The sequence below is a fragment of the Idiotropiscis lumnitzeri genome, chromosome 14 (assembly GCF_059441095.1).
Source record: "Idiotropiscis lumnitzeri isolate Australia: NSW breed Sydney's pygmy pipehorse chromosome 14, RoL_Ilum_1.0, whole genome shotgun sequence".
Taxonomy (NCBI): domain Eukaryota; kingdom Metazoa; phylum Chordata; class Actinopteri; order Syngnathiformes; family Syngnathidae; genus Idiotropiscis; species Idiotropiscis lumnitzeri.
The window spans coordinates 20,298,515-20,317,397 of record NC_142404.1 but is presented as its reverse complement, the minus strand read 5'-3'; the positions used below and the strand labels follow the sequence as shown (position 1 = coordinate 20,317,397).

General features: G+C 49.0%; 1 protein-coding gene across 1 annotated transcript; it reads left to right on the top strand.

Annotated features, from left to right (window-relative positions):
- The first annotated feature begins 356 nt into the window (after nucleotides 1-356).
- LOC148323978 (titin-like) lies at nucleotides 357-18,490 on the top strand. Its single transcript, XM_088314505.1, has 29 exons — nucleotides 357-519; nucleotides 1,357-1,434; nucleotides 1,529-1,834; nucleotides 2,220-2,501; nucleotides 2,818-3,005; nucleotides 3,095-3,206; nucleotides 3,382-3,520; nucleotides 3,727-4,120; nucleotides 4,738-4,894; nucleotides 4,975-5,256; nucleotides 5,871-6,170; nucleotides 6,532-6,825; nucleotides 7,007-9,008; nucleotides 9,147-9,834; nucleotides 10,034-10,298; nucleotides 10,539-10,865; nucleotides 10,961-11,245; nucleotides 11,509-11,808; nucleotides 12,348-12,650; nucleotides 12,793-13,068; nucleotides 13,433-13,732; nucleotides 13,998-14,300; nucleotides 15,104-15,403; nucleotides 15,757-16,044; nucleotides 16,240-16,542; nucleotides 16,653-16,955; nucleotides 17,295-17,420; nucleotides 17,686-18,069; nucleotides 18,468-18,490. The coding sequence occupies exons 1-29, from the start codon at nucleotides 357-359 to the stop codon at nucleotides 18,488-18,490; spliced, it is 9,471 nt and encodes a 3,156-aa protein (XP_088170631.1).
- Nucleotides 18,491-18,883: the final 393 nt, after the last annotated feature.

Here is an 18,883-nt window from a genome sequence, read left to right as displayed (position 1 = left end):
TTGCATTTGTCTGGGACAATAGCTCAAAAGAGGTGAATTTAAGAGCTGATATCCGACCCTTTTTCCGGGTTTAACAAAGCATCCATGTCTGAAATGTTTGTAAGGTGAACATTGGTCAATAGTAAAAATAAATCTGACAAAGGATGAACCGCAATATAGCGATGGCTGTGAATATGAGTGATAAATCAAGAACTCCCGTCCGTCTTTGGCTTGCAGATGTCCCTGGACCGGTTGGCCTCCCCTTCGCTGGCGAGAACCTGACCAATGACTCGTGCAAGTTGACCTGGTATACCCCCGAAGACGACGGCGGCTCGGCCATCACCAACTACATCATTGAGAAGAGGGAATCGGACCGCATGGGTTGGACTTCCGTCACCTACACGGTCACCAGAAACAACGCCGTAGTGCAGGGACTACTGGATGGGAAAGGATACTTCTTCAGGATTGCCGCTGAGAACATCATCGGCATGGGACCCTTTGTGGAGACAGACAGAGTCGTGCTCATCAAGGACCCCATCTGTAAGATCGTTTTCTTCCAGAATCTTTGTCAGAGTGCTTCCGGGTGGCAGAAAAGGGACTCAAAGTTGTGTTTGGGGCTGCACCACAGAATATACTCAACTCAACTTTATTCATAGACCACTTTAAAAACAAGCATTCAGCGCTGCATGCAAAACCAGCAGCACCACTAAAGCAATACCGAGTCTCATGCTGAGCCAAAAGCAAAGGAATAAAAATGTGTTTTAAGACAAACTTTAAAGATAGATAGGACAGAAAGGGGGCTTACCCTAACGTTCCGCAGGAGGTCATTCCAGAGCTAAGGACCGGCAACGGAAAAAGCCCTCAAGGCCTCCGCTTAGTTCTCCAAACCTTCATTAGCGTCTTTTCCACTTGGCTGGATGAGACAACACGCTGGTGCTCGCAGAGGTAAGGCGAGGCTAGACCACTTCAAGATTTCAAAACAAATCAAAGGATCTTAGAATGAACTCTAAAACGTACAGGCAGCCAGTGAAGGGAGGCCAGAATTGCAGGTAGTCTTGGTGCTCCTTCCAACAAGCTCCAGTTAGGAAGCGAGCAGCAGCATTTTGGACCAACTGTAGACACTTGAGGGAGGACTGGCTGACTCCAAACTAAAGTGCATTACAGTAATCCATACTCCAAAAGGTTTTCTATTTTGCGATTTACTCTTCCCCTCTCAAAAAAATCCAAGTGAATCCAGTGCCAAGGATACTCAGTGTGGAAGTTGTAGAGTTGCTCCGTTTTCTGCCATCCGGGAAGTTCGTGTGATGTCATGGTGTAAAGGTCTCATGCCAACACATCCATAACAGCATGCTTGAAGTTTGACATGTGTGCTTTAAGGTTTGCATGCAAAAACCTTTGAAAGACGAAAGGCCTGTAAAATGAATAGACTGGAGTTTGACAAAAAGCCCAATCAGAGTACAATTGAGAAACAGATGTCTGCTGCTCTTCATGGCATGAGGCCTCTCGAGCTCCGAGCCAAACCGCAAAGGACAACTCTTGTCTCTCATAGCCGTACCCGAGCGTCCGGAGGACCTGATCGTCACGGCCGTCACCAAGGACTCCATCTCGGTGACCTGGAAGCCACCTAAATATGACGGCGGAGCGGAGGTGACCCGCTACATCCTTGAGTCTCGCATGATTGGCCGAGACAACTTTGTCGGCGTGGGAGGCGACAACAAGATGATGGACCGGACGTTCACGCTGAGTGGACTCAAGGACGGCTCCAGCCACGAGTTCAGAGTGTCTGCCGTCAACGTGGTGGGACAAGGCAAATTTTCCTTTGCCACCAAACCCGTCCAGTGCAAGGATGAGCTGGGTGAGTACAACATTGTCTCTGTTGATTTGAGCTGTTTGGTTCTCTGCTGGACGCCGCTGAATAAATCAGCTTGAAATATGGGTTGCCGGTCTCCTCTACAACCAGTAAATGGGCCTTGGACCAAACATGACGGTATGTCCCTAGTTTCAAATAAAAGGAGAATGAGACGATCCAGTAATTAACTAATGTGGTTTTCGTGGGTTTCACTTGGCCACAATTTAATGGAAGCAGAGCTCAAGTTGGGCATTTCGAAAGCGTGCAAAAAATCCCACCCTTGGAGAATTTGCATAGCGAGGGGCGCACTGATGGCCAGCAAGTATCCCACGGGGGTTAAAGGCTTGAATGCACAACTTAGAGTCCACGTTTGTGCTTTCCTGTCTGTCAGAACCGCCCAATCTGGACCTGGACTTCCGAGACAAGATGATGGTGAAGGTGGGAGACAGCTGCACGCTGTCGGGACGCTACAGCGGCAAGCCCAGGCCGACCGTCACCTGGACGAAGAACGAGGAGGAGCTGAAGTCGGACCCAGACGTCAGCGTCCGCAGCGGCGCCACGCATCTCAGTCTGGACTTCATCAAGGCCAGGAGAGACCACAGCGGACTTTACTGCGTCAGCGTGGACAACCCGGCCGGAAGCCGAACCGGAATCTGCGCCATCACAGTCGTCGGTGAGTTGCCCAGCTTATCGGTCCACAAGGCAAATGTTCTGCTAGCGCCACAAATACTCAAAACTGCGAACCTCGACTTGTCAAAATGACAAATGCCCGTGTGTTTTTTTGTTTTTGTTTTTTTTTGCGGGGTGCCGGGGGAAGGGGAGTCTTTTTTTTTATTTTATTTAGTTTTTTTAAATTACATAATTATATAATTTTTAATGAATTCCTTTAACATCGTCATTTTTCTCAAATTCAAATTGTTGGTGCATAACCAACCCTTGGCCACTTTTGGCCAAGCAAAAGCTGACCAGGGAATGCTTCCTTCCGCCAGACCGACCTCAGCCCCCCGAGGGCCCCGTGGTCTTTGACGAGGTCTACAGAGACCACATGCTCATTTCTTGGAAACCTCCCCTGGACGACGGCGGTTGCGCCATCTCCAACTACGTCATCGAGAAAAGAGACACCAACCGAGACCTGTGGATGCCTGTCACCGCATCCTGCACCAGAACCACCTGCAGGGTCCGGACCTTTACCGTCACCAAGATTGGACAAATGTGACCGAGCCCTGTCACCCTCTTATGTAACTGTTGAACTTTTTGCTGATGCAGGTGCCAAAACTGATTGAGGGTCGCGAGTACATCATCAGAATCATGGCCCAGAACATCTATGGCATCAGCGACCCACTGCTGTCCGCGGAGATCAAGGCCAGAGACATGTTCAGTAAGTGATGGGCTGTCCGAGGCAAGGTCATTGCAGACAATAAATGATAATCAAATCAAAAGGACTGTTTTGAAAATAGTCATGCCGCCCCAAAGCCAAAGGAAATAAGAAGCAAGTGGCCAGTAAAGCATGTGTGAAGTGCAAGTGTTGATTGTGTTTTGTGTTTGCGCTGCAGAGGTCCCCGACGCGCCCAAGCAGCCCACCGTCAGGGAAGTGTACCATGACCGCGCCCTGGTCCGCTGGGAACCTCCATATGATGGAGGGAAGCCCATCACGGGCTACATCGTGGAGAGGAAGGAGACCATGGCCAATAGGTACAAAGGCGGCCCGTGGTGCACACTTTGTCTGAATGGAGGCAACTGGACTTTCATCTTTCATCAAAAATGCTTCTTTGATTTTCGACTCACCCTATTTACTGAGATCCAGACGACCTGGTTTGACTTAGTTGGAGCATGGTGGTTCCGAACCAATGAGAAATGTTAGTGGCGCACACTGTAAATGGATTGTTTTTGTGTGGCAGGTGGGTCCGCTGCAACACAGAAAAGATCCATCCTAAGGTGGAGTACATGGTTCTGGACCTGCTCAAAGGTTGTGAGTATGAATTCAGAGTCAGAGCAGAGAACGTGGTGGGCATCGGTGACCCCAGCCCGCCGTCCAAGCCCGTCTTCGCCAAAGATCCCATCGGTAAGACTCACGACAGCCAGCGCGACGTGTTTGACTTCTGCCTGTCACACTGGAAGCCTTTGCCACTCTCTTCTGCAGTGAAACCAAGCCCCCCGCAGAATCTCAAGGCTGTGGACCACACCAAGGAGTCTGTGACTCTGTCCTGGGAGCCGCCCGCCGACACTGGCCGAGGCAAGATCTTCGGCTACCTGCTGGAGTTCCTGAAGGCCGGCGAGGACGATTGGCAGAAGGTCAGCTGCTCGTTGCTCGACGCTTGTTTACTTTGCGTAAACACGATTGGAAAGCAAGGGCGAGTCACGCATGCGGTTGCTTGTGCGAAAAGCAAAGAGCTTGGCCCAAGTACCGTGGCGGCTTATTAGAGTTTAGGATTTCATTTTCGTTCATTTAGACTTTTCTGTTTGGAATTCAATTTTTTATTCATTTGACAGAAAGTGGGTTGGCTTCGATTAATTTTTATTTTAGGGAAAATGCTTCATTCCCCTTGAGTTTTTATTCATTTTAGTATTAGTTTTAGCCATGAGAGACAATATTTGTGGAGTGCAAGATCTTCCTTCTTTAAAGACAGATAAAAAAAACATTTACAATAAGCGACAAAAGCTCATGTATGAAATGAATTGACAAAGACGAAAGCAAAAGAAATTGACGTTTTGTTAGACGGGATCGTGTTTTAATTTAATTTTTTTTCATGAGCAAAAATGTACTTTCAATTTTAGTTCTAGCGTGTTAGCATGTTATTCTTGAGTAAGGCCATCTCTCTGAAAGCTCGACATCGGTATTAGCGCTTGGTTACTTGCCACCACCGCTTGACACTCACTGACACACTGATCCTGGCTCCGTTCGCCTCCAGGTGAACCATACTCCAGATTCTTGCCCAGGGACCACATTCAAGGTGGTGGGCCTGGAGGACGGTGCACTCTACCGCTTCAGAGTGAAGGCCGTCAACGCTGCTGGGGAGTCCGACCCCGCTTATATCAAAGAACCAGTCCGAGTGAAGGACCGACTCGGTGAGCGACTCGGACTGCGCGAAAGACCTTCATTCTTCAGTCAGGCAACTCAAGTTTGTGTTTGCGTGTGACAACCTTAGAAGCACCAGAGTTGATTCTGGATGCCGGTATGACTCGGGAGGTGAAGGCCCTGGCCGGCACCCACATCACTCTCATGGCCACCATCAAGGGCATCCCCTTCCCCTCTGTGGTTTGGAAGAAGAACGACGCCGACGTGCCCACCAGGGCTGACATCGAGACCAACCAACAGGGTACTAAGCTGGAGATGAGGTTCTGCAACCGTGGCGACTGTGGAGACTATACGCTCACTGTCGAAAACCCTGCCGGCTCCAAGACCGTCACCTGCACCGTTTTGGTCTTTGGTAGGAATTCACCACATGCACATTCTCATATTGGAGTCATTTTTACTCAAATCCGCTCTTAATCTTTATACTACCTTTACTAAACCTTTGTCCACCTGTTGAATGTTCCAGTAGTTTTTGGACTACTTGCTGTTCTCCGACAATATTCAAAACAGGTGTTGGATTCATAAATGGACCAATCAGTTATCTGGTTTGAATTAGGATTGGTATTGAAACAGTCACCTTCATTGTGCTGTGGCCTGATTTTGGCCTCACAAGACCAAGACGACGCCCAAAACTTGAAAAACGGGTCATGGCTTCAAACTGGAAGTGGCAACCCTGTTTATAATCCCACAGAGTGTTATCATTAGGTTGCAACAGAGAAACTGGAATTAGTGCAGAAAGGTGTACAAGGGGACGACGGCCTTGTAAAATTTCATGGATCAAACCCTTGCTGTGAATTTGACCATTCCGCTCCTTCTTGTCAAACAGAAATAAAGTGAGGAAACATTCAACCATTGGACAAAATTTCAGACAAGATCGAAATAGGCATTTCCAACCTCACATTTGGCCCAAAATTCCAACACCTGAAGATTTTGTGGTGTACTTACGAGTTGTTCTCATTTTGTCTTCAGACAAACCGGGTCCTATCCAGCACCTTCGCGTGTCAGATGTTAGGAGCGACTCAGCATACCTGTCCTGGAAAGACCCGGAGGACAACGGAGGCACTCGCATCACCAACTTTGTGGTGGAGAAGAAAGACACGGGGTCCACCCAGTGGGTTCCCGTGTGCTCCACGTCCAAGAAACGCAGCATGATGCTGAAGCACCTGACGGAGGGACTGGCCTACACCTTCAGAGTTGCTGCTGAGAACCAGTACGGCCGCAGCGAATACGTGGAGACGCCAAAGGCCATCAAAGCCATGAATCCGCTTTGTGAGTAGCCGACTCTGCGTACCGTCAAGCCCTGTCCCGCATTGATTTACGGGAGATACGGTCCAGACACTACCCACAAATGCTGAAAACTTTTAACTTTTAAGAGATCATAGAAAAACATTTTTTTCATTATTTTGAATCTCCCACATACTTAAGTCTGCACATCTTCCCATGAAGCGGCCTACACCCGCCCAAAGAGAAATTAGCATCAATGTTACGGTTAATTGGAAACATTGGAACAGTTGCTACCTTAACACTCACGGAGCAGCGACTGTTGTAGCAAACGCATATAAACAACAAAAACATGTACACAAAGTTGGAATACCGCCAGTCTAAAGCTTGATCATGTTTTTTTCCACAGTCCCTCCTGGTCCTCCCAAAGACCTTCACCACGTGGATGTAGACAAGACGGAGGTGTGGCTAGTCTGGAACTGGCCCGACCGAAATGGTGGCAGTGAGATTACGGGCTTTCTGGTGGAGTATCAAGAAGAAGGAGCAAAGGACTGGCATGAGTGGCAGACAGTCAGCATCCCAGAGAGTCATGTGTCGGGTCTGGAAGAAGGCAAGACCTATCGTTTCAGAGTGAGAGCCGAGAACGCCATTGGCCTCAGCAGACCCGACACCACCGTTCCCATCCTCTGTCAGGAGAAGCTAGGTGAGATCATATAAAGTTGGATTGTATTAGAATCAGAACCAGAATGCCCTTTATTTTCATTGTACTCCTACAACTCAAGTGTTAAATTCTCATCTATTTGAGAAGAAGCACAAAAGAATATGTAAAGTAGTTTAAAAGAGGCAGTTAATTTCCACTCACCCTGCATGTCATCTGCCCACAGTGCCTCCGATCCTCGAGGTGGATGTCAAGCTGACAGAGGGCATCATCGTGAAGGCGGGCACCACCATCAGACTACCCGCCATCATGAGAGGAATGCCAATCCCTACCGCCAAATGGTCCACTGAAGGAGAGGAGATCACCAGTGGAGGCAAGATCAAGATTGACACAGACAACTTCTCCACTGTTCTCACCATCAACGAGTGCACCAGAAACCACACCGGTACCTACCTGCTCACCGTATCCAACGTCGCCGGCACCAAGACGGCGGCTCTGAACGTCACTGTCCTGGACGTCCCGGCGGCACCCATCGGACCCGTCAACATTCTTGAGGTGTCGCCTGACGCCATGACCATCGAGTGGCGCCCTCCCAAGGACGATGGCGGCAGCCCTGTCACCAACTACATCGTGGAGAAGAGGGATTCCAACAAGGAGACCTGGGGAGGGGTTAGCTCTGGCAGCCTGGCCACCAAGCTCAGGATTGTGCGCCTGCAGAAGGGCGTCGAGTATGTGGTGCGTATTCGCGCTGAGAACAAGATGGGCATTGGCGCGCCACTGGAGAGCAAGCCTACAGTCGCCGAGCATTCCTTCATGCCGCCCAGTCCGCCCGGTAAGCCGCTGGCCCACGACGTCTCCGAAGACGCCGTCACAGTCGGCTGGACCATGCCCTTGTCTGACGGCGGTAGTCCGATCACCGGTTACATCCTTGAGCGCAGACACAAAGGAGGAAAGTGGATCCGTGTGAACAAGACGCCTTGTAAGGACCTCCGTTACAGAGTCCAAGGCTTGTTTGTGGGCAATGAGTATGAATTCAGAGTATTTGCTGAGAATAGTGCTGGCTACAGTGGCCCCTCACCCATCTCTGACCTCTGCAAGCCTTGCAGGCTGATCACGGTCCCGAGCGCCCCGGTCAACCCCAAAGTTAAAGATTACAGCAAATCAACGGCCGACTTGGTGTGGACCAAACCCACCAAAGACGGAGGCAGTCCCATTCTGGGCTACACGGTGGAAATGAAGAAGGCTGACGGAGACTGGAAGAAAGTCAACATGGATGACTTCATCAAGTTGTGTGCCTACACGGTGAAGGGGCTCGAGCAGGGTTCTCCCTACAGGTTCAGGGTGTTTGCCTCAAATATGATTGGCGACGGCGAGTCCAGAGAAATTCCAGAGTCTGTCACAGCTCAAGATATCCTGATCCCCCCGGAGATCGAAATGGACGCCAGGTGTCGCGAACGGGTCACTGTGCGGGTCGGACACAACATCAACATCATCGGCTATATCAAGGCCCGACCCGAGCCGGAAGTACTGTGGTCCAAGGGGGAGACTAATATGGAGAACAGCAAACGTGTAAATATGATCCAGAACCTACCTGTGGTCCAGCTGAAGATCAAAGAGGCCACCAGAGCTGACCACGGTAGATACACCCTGAAGGCCTCAAATGAGGGCGGAGAAGCCTCCTGCTACATTATTGTCAATGTTCTGGACCGACCCAGCCATTGCCAGAACCTTCATACCACCTACGTCACAAAGGATTCCTGCATGATCAACTGGGACGCCCCAAAAGACAATGGTGGCTCTGAAATTACCAACTACATCGTGGAGTGCCGAGAACCCAGCATCAGCATGTGGTCTATGATCTCGTCCCATTGCACCAACCGCAAGATCAAGACCAAGCTGATGGAGGGCCACCAGTACCTGTTTCGTGTCTGTGCAGAAAACAAGATGGGTCCTGGCCCCTGTGTGGAGACCAAGGTCCCCGTGCTAGCCATCGACCCTATTGAAAAACCAGGCGAGCCCGAAAACTTCAGGGTGACGGACATTGGCAAGACCTATGTTTACCTGAGGTGGAGAAGGCCTGACTACGATGGCGGCAGCCCCAACCTCTCTTACAACCTGGCGTGCAAAGCCAAAGATGCGCAGGAATGGGAAAAACTCAACACTGGCGTCCTAACTAACACTTTCTTTTTGGCGGACAAGTGTATCGAAAACCACACGTACTCTTTCAGGTGCGTCAAACAACTTGCCCTAGTTGCTAAAGGTTTTCAAACACGTGAAAAGTAGATACATTTTCTTCTAGTTGCTTTGAGTGTAAAGAATGAAAAGAGTTGGCATCAATGGCTAAAGCACATAATTTGTTTTTTCAGGGTGCAATGCGTCAATGAAGGAGGAGAGAGCGGCTGGGTGAAATTGGCCGATATACTTGTGCGAGAAGAGATCCAGAAGCCAGTCCTTGACCTTAAGCTTTCCGGAACACTGACAGTGAAGGCCGGAGAGTCGGTCAGGATGGAAGCTGCCTTGAGAGGAAAGCCTCAACCTGAAGTCAAGTGGGTCAAGGACAAGGCGGCTGGAGACAACCCCAGAATCAGCTACGAGACCGGTTCTGACTACTCCAAGTTCCTTTTGACCAAGTCTCGACGCACTGACTCCGGGAAGTACATTGTCACCGCCACCAACTCAGCCGGAACATTCACAGCGTACGCCAACGTGAACGTCCTCGACGTCCCCGGAGCCGTCAGGAACCTACGAGTCACTGGCGTTGGAGCAGACAAGTGCAGAGTGGTTTGGGACATGCCTGAGGATGACGGAGGCTGCGAGGTGGACAGCTACATCTTGGAAAAGTGCGAAACCAGAAGGATGGTCTGGTCCACGTATTCCGCCTCGGTAGTCACACCGTACTGCAACGTGACTCGTTTGGTCGAGGGCAATGAGTATATCTTCAGAGTACGGGCCGAGAACAAGATGGGAACTGGGCCCGCTGTGGAGAGCAAGCCTGTTACGGTCAAGACTCAGTTCAACAGACCTGGACCGCCTGATGCCCCAGAGGTCACCAAGGTCGGTTCTGAACATTCATGTTGAGGACAAATAAAGGACATGGCTAGATGGATGAATAGTTAGATAGAACACATTTGTTTTTTTTCATATCGGGAATAGTGAAAGTAGAAATTTTGTCTGAAAAATAAATACTCCGGACAGATACATGAAAAATCTGTGTAAGTGCAGCAGACATGATGATCATATTGTTGTGATGCAGATAAGCAAAGAGGAGATGACGGTGGTCTGGGCTCCGCCCGAGAATGATGGAGGAAAGTCCATTACAGGCTACATCCTGGAGAGGAAGGAAAAGAGGGCGGTACGCTGGGTGCCGTGCACTAAGAGTCCAATCCCTGAGAGACGAATGAAAGTGACCAACCTGATCCCCAACCACGAGTATCAGTTCAGAGTCAAGGCTGAGAATGAGGTCGGTCTGGGAGATCCCAGCAAACCCTGCAGGCCTGTCACGGCCAAAGATCCCATTGGTGAGTTTGAGAGACCAAAACCTGTTCGTGTACCCACCGGAACAGTATCTCTTCAACCTCCAACGCAAAGTATCACCTGACAAAGTACTTGGCTCTCCAAGTAACACCATCACGTCTCACATTCGAATTGAGCAGCATACTATGCATAAACATTCATAAAAACACGACAGGCAAAGGTTTTAGTTTTTTACTCACTGCTTTACAACGGACCTTTATTCATCCCATTTTGTCCATCGCCAGAACCTCCTGGGCCACCTGCAGGCCTGAAGGTGGCCGATAGCACCAAGACCTCAATCACCCTTTCTTGGTGTAAACCCGTGTACGACGGGGGCGCGCCAATCATCGGCTACAGTCTGGACATGAGACGGAAGAGTGAGGTGGACCCTGAAAAGCCCACCGAAGGCTGGAAGAGGATCGACACCAATGGGCCCCTGGTCATCAAAGAGTTCACCATAGGACAGCTGGATGAGAAACAGGAGTATGAGTTCAAGGTCTCCGCCCAAAACCAGGTGGGCTGGGGACGTCACGCCTACTTAAAGGAGGCCGTCTTCCCCAAGGAGATCCTGGGTAAGTGACTGGATTGTAATCATTTTTGTTAGCTTGTGTACCTCATCAAAAACATGACGTGATCTTATCCTGGCTGTGTTTCTGCCCGGCAACAGAGGCTCCAGAGATTGACCTGGACGCAAGTTTGAGGAAAGGTCTTTCGGTGCGGGCTGGCTGTCCCATCCGACTTTTTGCTACTATCAGAGGACGCCCCGCCCCAAAGGTCACCTGGAAGCGCGTGGGGGTCGACAACGTTGTTCGCAGAGGTCACGTGGACCAAGTGGACACCATGTCCTTCTTAGTCATCCCTGAAAGCACCAGAGAAGATTCCGGAAAATACTCACTGACTCTGTCCAACTCGGCAGGCGAGAAGGCCGTGTTTGTTCGTGTCAAAGTCCTCGGTGAGATCCAGTCGCAACTTTTTACTTGAACCCTTTGTTCATTAACTTAATTCGTTTAGAGACAATTTTTCATCCAAAAAAAGCAGATATTTGCAAATAGATGTATTTTTCTAAAGAAAAAAACCTTACCTTTTCAGAAGAGTAAACCGAAGCAATATTTGTTGGCTAAAGTTGTGGGTGAGACGGGCGTTGGGATTCAGGCTGAAACATGTATTTGGAAGACAACGAGCTGATTTGCAAATGTGAAATCTGTCCTCTGAAAGACACTCCCGGTCCCGTTGGTGGTCTGGAGGCAACTGACGTCACCAAAACGACTGCGCAGCTGTCCTGGACGCCGCCGGACAACGACGGCGGAAGCCCCATCCTCAACTACATTGTGGAAAAACGGGAGGTGGACAGGAAGACCTGGACCAAGTGCACAGAGGACCTGAAGAAGACCAGCTTCAAAGTGACCACCATGGCCCCTGGCATTGAGTACTACTTCCGCGTGATGGCGGTCAACAAGTATGGGATCGGAGTTCCTCAGGATTCACCAAAGTCTTACATGGCTAAGGACCCCATCAGTGAGTGTTCATATCATCCAATTATCCTTTGCACTTGTAGATCATACACTCCCCCAATTTGCTGGTATCCATGCTCAAAAATGGGTGTGTCATCTGCATCGCAACTTGTATTATTTTCAGTTTGTCAAAGAAAAAAGTAAAATACAAATGGATTTGAGCCGTTTAAACAGTCCAAAAAATTTTTTTCATGCAGGTTGCATGCAGACAAAATAAAAACCTGATTTGGGTTGCATTTGTCTGGAGAGTGAATCCAGTCTGTGATTTAGTTCTGGTTTTGGTCAGCCCTAAGAAAATTGCCGTGATATGTTAATTATTGTTTTCCAGACTAAAAGCAGATGTTGCAAATGTTTTATTTTCAAAAAAACAAAAACATAATCAGTCCACTTTAATGGAGTACCATAGGAATCTGAGAATTAAAAAAATATATATAAATGTAAAATATATAATAAAAAATTAAACCCAAAATAAACTTGCAGGCTGAGCATTGTACAGTACCATCCATTGCTCGTTGGCTGTCTAAGACCTGCTGCGCTTTTCAGGTGAGCCAGATCCGCCCAAGAAGATGGACGTTTTGGAGATGACCCGAAACAGCGCTACGCTGGGCTGGCTGAAGCCGCTACGAGACGGAGGAGCCAAAATCAACGGCTATGTGGTGGACTACCAGGAGGAGGGGGCGCCGCAGGAAAAGTGGACGCCATACTCTGTTGTCAAAGACTTAACCATCGTGGTGGTGGGTCTGAAGGAAGGCAAGAAGTACAAGTTTAAGGTGGCGGCCAGGAACTCTGTTGGCGTCAGTCTTGCTCGGGAGGCAGAGGGAGTCTTTGAGGCCAAGGAGCAGCTCAGTGAGTTTAGCGGTGCCAAGGTCTCGGGCAGGCGTGTCCAAACGGAAAGCATTCCGTGGTCTGGACATGCCTGCTCTAGGTAGGATCCCAAGCACAAAGGACGTGATGGTGCGCTAACCGTTGCCGATTGTCTTTCTCTCAGTGGCTCCCAAGATCATCATGCCCGACACGGTGACGGTCCGGGCTGGCCGCAAAATGACGATCGAGGCCCTGGTGGCGGGTAAGCCGGCTCCGTTCTGCAAGTGGAAGCAGGGCAACGAGGACGTGCTGACGTCCGATCGCCTCTTGGTGGTCAAGACGCTCAGCAGCTGTACGCTGATCATCAAGAACGTCAGCCGCTCGGACAGCGGCTACTACAGCCTGTCGGCGGAGAACAGCGCGGCCAAGATCAACCAGATCCTCAAAGTTGTCGTCATGGGTCAGTACCGGACGTAGATTGGCCTTCAACTACATGAAACCTTCTCCATTGACTTTTCACTCCTTTTGACGTTAATGTAAATAGGGTGCAGTGGCAGTTTTTAATTGCCCCCCCCCTCAAAAAGAGTCCGAAAAAGAATTGCCTTGTTTTTTTTAGATATGAATATTTTACACAATGAATGAATTGAATGATAAGGAATGTGGTTTAACTGTTCACAAAATGTACTTAGGTTATTAAAAGTAGTATTTGTAGTTTGGCATCAGCTGAGTCAGCTGATCCTTTTGGCTACCATCGTGCAAGCCACAGCCTGCATTTTAAAAGGTAGCACATTGCTGATGTTTTGTCCTGTGTACCACCAATGCAGATATTCCAGGACCCCCCGAAGCCCCGCTGGAGATCACAGAGCAGGACATGGACGCTTGCACGCTCCTGTGGAACCCTCCCCAGGAGGACGGCGGCAGCAACATCACCAACTATATCATAGAGAAATGCGATGTGAGCCAGGGCGACTGGCTCACCGTGTCCTCTTCCTGTACCAAAACCAGCTTCCGGATGACCAAGCTCATCACCGGCACTGAGTACACCTTCCGGGTCCGGGCCGAAAACAGGTTCGGCATCTCGGAGCCTACCTACTCGGAGAGAATGATTGCCAGATATCCATTTGGTGAGTCCCTGCTGCCGCCACCACTGCCGCATCACAAAACAAAGATCATTGAGGGCAAGCCCTCACCTGGAATGATGTTGAGAACAACAACAGAGCAGACAAGATGAAAAACAAAATCTCAATCTTTTTTTTTTAAATGGTGCATGAGAAGCCGACCCAAATGCGGCGTCTCACGGCCCACAATTTAAGAAATGAGTCAAGTGTATCTTCAGGCTACAAGTTTCAATTGCACACATCAGAATGTCTGTCTTCCGTTTGCCTCCAGATCCTCCCAGTGTGCCCAGGAACCTTCGGGTCAACAAGATCAACAAGGACTTTGTGGTAGTGTCCTGGGAGCGTCCCAGCAGCGACGGCGGAAGCCCAATTACGGGATATTGCGTCGAGAAGAAGGAGAGGAACAGTCTTCTGTGGGTCAGAGCCAACGACTCCATGGTTAAATCCACCCAGTCCACCTGCACCGGTCTCATCGAAGGCCTTGAGTACACCTTCAGGGTGTCTGCCATCAACCTTGCCGGACAGGGAAAACCTTGCAAGCAAACCGAATTCATCACGGCCAGGACGGCTGTCGGTACGAAAAGCGTCCGAGCCGATACAGTGGTGCCTTTACTTATCTCGCTTTACGTTGTGGCAAAATCTGAATGTTGAGTGAGGTTCAGACGTGTCGCCCCTTCAATCAAATGAAAAAGAAATATCATGTATACGACGCAAATCAGGTGTGCATTTTAAACATAGATGGAAAATGCAAAAAAATCAAGGATTAAAAAATATATATGTATAGCTCAAAAAGACATTTCTGCCACTACAACCCACCGGGACCACAAGACCTTATTGGCGTCTGCGGGGATGATAATAGTTCATATTTGAGTCTTCTTTGTGGTCATGAAATAAAAGCCAAACTTAAGTTATCCACCTGCAGCCAAACAAAAATGCCCTGAGCGAGGCAAACAAACACGTTTTAGACTATGTTCACCAGACTGCAAGAAGTATATAACACAGCAAGTCGTTTTTGACTCTTTAAATCCGAGACTGTCGCTTCTTCTTGTTTTTTATCAGTTCAAGTGTGGTAACGCCAAAAATGGAGACGCTGACTTCTCCCCAACAACAAAGAAATTCCTACACGGATAATAACAATAATTCAAATGACATAATTCAAATTCAAATAATTCAAATTAGATTTTACTTTTGTGGCAGCGATTCTGGGGTGCGCATAATCCGTGAGTAGACGGAAACTACAGCTGCAGAGGTGCGTGTTGTAAAGCTCGAAGGCACACATCCAGTGCACAGGGCAATTACACAAAGTCAAGGTACCTCTGTACTGTATTGCGAATCGAGACCCGGTTGGAGACCTGAAACCAAATTCTTTCCCACCAGACCCTCCAGGTAAACCCGAACCCATGGACGTGACCAAGAGCTCCGTGTCATTGGTGTGGACCCAACCTAAGCATGACGGCGGCAGCAAGCTGATTGGCTACTTTGTGGAGTACTGCAAGCTCCCAGAGGACAAGTGGAGCCGCTGCAACAGCAACTGTATGAGCATCCAGACCGAGAACTACGTTGTGAGCGGTCTGGAAGAGGGCCAACGCTACGTCTTTCGAGTCATTGCCAAGACGGCCGTCAACGTCAGCCTGCCCTCGGAGCTGTCCGATCCCATCGCCGTCATCGCAGAGAATGGTAGGACTCCACTCAACTCTAGAGGATTAAGTTTAGGAACCACCGCAGCTGCAGCAAAGTGCTGAACAGCGATACAACTCCAACATTAGACAAGTTAAAATAGTCAAATGAATTCAATAAGACGAATCGAACACAGCAAGGGCTGAAACTCAAGCTGTGTTAAAAGCCAAGAAATAAAAATGAGTTTTAAAAAGGGATGGATAGAGGGCACTTGTCACTAACCCAAAACAAAACAGTCTAGCTTTAGTCATCAGCAGAAGGACGTGGGTCGGTTTCAAAACATCTGCTTCAAATCAAAAAGCGACAATTCATCCTGAGCCTGATGAACGCTGTGGTCTTCTTCTTCCGTGCAGTTCCTCCACGTGTGGAACTGGGGGTCAACATGAAGAACCTGATTGTGGTGAAAGCCGGCGAGAATGTCTTCCTGGATGCGGAAGTGTTTGGGAAGCCTCTGCCCAAGGTGAGCTGGAAGAGAGACGGCGTTCCTCTCCATTTGGCAGAGGGAATGAAGATGACCCAGAAGAAACACGTCCATCTTTTGGAGCTCTACTCCGTCACCAGGAAGGAATCTGGTGACTACACTATTCTCGCCGAGAACATCAATGGCAGCAAGTATGCCACTATTAAAGTCAAAGTGCTCGGTAAGTTAACTGCGTGTGACTGTAAGAAAATTAGTATGATCTTGTGACCTCAGCGAGCCTCTGATTCTAATTCGACAAAGACAATTATTGTGACGATATTCAAAATTGCTCTGACAATTATTGTGTGCGCCTGGAAAATGTACAGTAGGAACACTTCCTAAGCCTTTAAACTGTCTCCCTGGTGGTTCCTCACAGACAAACCAGGTCCTCCAGCTTCAGTGAAGACCACCAAAGTGTTTGCAGACCGCGTCAAGCTGCGGTGGGAACCCCCGCTGGCTGACGGCGGTTCTGAAATCACCAGCTACATCATCGAGAAGCGCGAAACGAGCAGGGCCAACTGGGCGCTGGTCACCGCCAACATTCACGGCCACATCACCGACTGCTCGGTAGAGAAACTCATAGAGGGCCATGAGTACCAGTTCCGAGTCAGTGCTGAGAACCAGTACGGCGTGGGAGACGCTGTCATGACCGAGCCAGTCACGGTCAAAAACCCCTACGGTCAGCACACGCTTCTAGGCCGCCTTTCATTTTCTACACTGTATAGACACAACTAAAAGTATTGCCATCAGGGCCAGCTGATTCTAATGTGATCGGTTTGGGTCCCTCAGATGTTCCCGGCCCTTGCGATCCACCTGTCATCACCAACATCACCAAAGACTCCATGACGGTCAGCTGGAAGGCACCAGCAAATGACGGTAGAGCCACCATACTGGGCTACATGGTCGAGAAGCGCGAAGCCACCGAGTTGACCTGGGCCAAGGTCAACCGTCGGCCAGTGATTGACAGAACCATCAAGGCGGGTCAGCTGACTGAGGGTTCCGAGTACGAGTTCAGGGTCATTGCCATGAACAAAGCCGGACTGGGAAAACCAAGTGATGCATCAAACGCAGCTCTGGCCGTCGATCCCGTCTGTGAGTAACTCTTGAGAACTGACAACCTGTGATTGGTTTTCTTTGAAATGATCCAAATCCTCCAGTATCTCGCAAAAGTTTTGCGGACGCGTGATTTTTATCTTTTCATTGGACAAAACTGAAGCAATGACACTTGATGCTGTAATGTCAAAGCATCAGTCTGCAGTTTGTATGCCAGCGTCCCCACAAAATTGATCAACACACAATGTCACTGGCAACAAAAAGAACAGAAAATGACCAAAATGGGTCAATCTAGCCCAATTGTCTCTTCCGTGTCATGTGATTCATTAGCGTTTGAAATTCTCAGGTGTAACTGGGCTGCACGTTTTTCATATTCAGCATTGTTGCAGCCCGACCATCCTGGAGGACTGGAAGAGGATTCCAGCAGCAACCTCCGGGACCAAGAGGAAAACACAATGGTGGCCATACAAAACATTAGCACTCTTTGGACACTTTCAATTGGGGGTAGTGGTGGGGGGGATTCACTCACTTTTTTTGCCAGCCGCCTTAGACATTCACGGCTGCATGTTAACTAACTTTGGGGCGACAGACATCTACCTTGTTTTGCAAGCTGTCCACTGACTACATGGTAGCAAAGTGTCCCTTCTTCACTTTTGTCCCAGGAAAAGAAAGAAAGAAAATGTGAGGGGTGTGCTGAGTTTTGTGAGTTGCAGTACAGCTATATATCAAGTGTCTGGTGGTGTCGTTAGTCAATGTCTGCATTTGCCAGATCCCCCCGGCCCACCCGCCTTCCCCAAGGTGGTAGATTCCACCAGGAGCTCCATCAGTCTGAGCTGGACCAAGCCAGCATACGATGGCGGTTGCGAAATCATCGGCTACCTGGTGGAGTGCAAACTTGCCACTGCGGAAAACTGGACTAGATGCAACGTCCCCAAGAAGCTCCAGGCCACCAAGTTCCTGGTGACGGGCCTGATGGAAGGCACAGAGTACCAGTTCAGAGTATTTGCAGTCAACAAGATTGGCTACAGCGAGCCGAGCGAAGTCTCCGGGAACCACACTGCCAAGGACATTCTAAGTATGTTCCTCTTTTGGATTGATTTAGAATCAGCCACTGTTTATTGTGGTGGATACCATCCTGACCCGCCTGCCATGGGTGAGGTGGAAATCCATGATCTCGAGATGTCATATACTAAGCCCATTTAGAAATAGTTTCACCCTTGCCATATGCTTCCAACACGTTTTAACATTTCTAAATGGGAGGCGGTTGTATTATAGCCCTTTGAAGAAATTTCAAAGCGCACGTTAAAAAAAAAATCAATCAAAAAATAAACATTGCCTAAATATCTGCTCTAAATAGTGGCAACAGGAAAGGGTGAACTGTGATGTAGCCAGGGTTTGCCGAACACTTAACGGAGAAATTAAATCTACTAAATCTTAATCAAAAACAACTGAACTTCCCGCAGTCCCTCCGGAAGCAGAGCTGGATGCCGACCTGAGGAAAGCCTTGGTTCTCCGTGCTGGTGTCACCATGAGGCTCTACGTCCCCCTTAGAGGGCGCCCGGCACCCAAAGTGACGTGGAGCAAGGTGGACGGAAACCTGAAGGAGAGAACCGGCGTCCTGATCAAGACGTCGGATTGGGACACCTTGCTCATGGTTGAAGACATCGACAGATACGACGCCGGCAAATATGTCCTGACGCTGGAAAACAGCAGCGGGTCCAAGAGCTACACCATTGTGGTCAAGGTCCTCGGTGAGATAGCAAATTTCTTGCTAGTATTTGGTACTACACGGTGGAGGTCTAAAACATTGTCAAATCATGTGCATCAGAATGAAAGAAAAGTCAAATCTATTCACAATTCTATCATCGGTTCAACCAGATGCACTAGTTGTTTTTGGTATTGATTAGTACTCAAGAGTTGAATACTCTGATCGGTTTGAAAAAAACGGTATCGAAAATTCCTCGCCA

Bases quoted from the DNA above. Each gene is read 5' to 3' on its own strand.
- LOC148323978 (XM_088314505.1), top strand. From the start codon at position 357: ATGGGTTGGACTTCCGTCACCTACACGGTCACCAGAAACAACGCCGTA. The intron at 6,171-6,531 runs GTGAGTAGCCGA...TTTTTTCCACAG, and splicing joins CAAAGCCATGAATCCGCTTT to TCCCTCCTGGTCCTCCCAAA. The intron at 16,543-16,652 runs GTCAGCACACGC...TGGGTCCCTCAG, and splicing joins CACGGTCAAAAACCCCTACG to ATGTTCCCGGCCCTTGCGAT.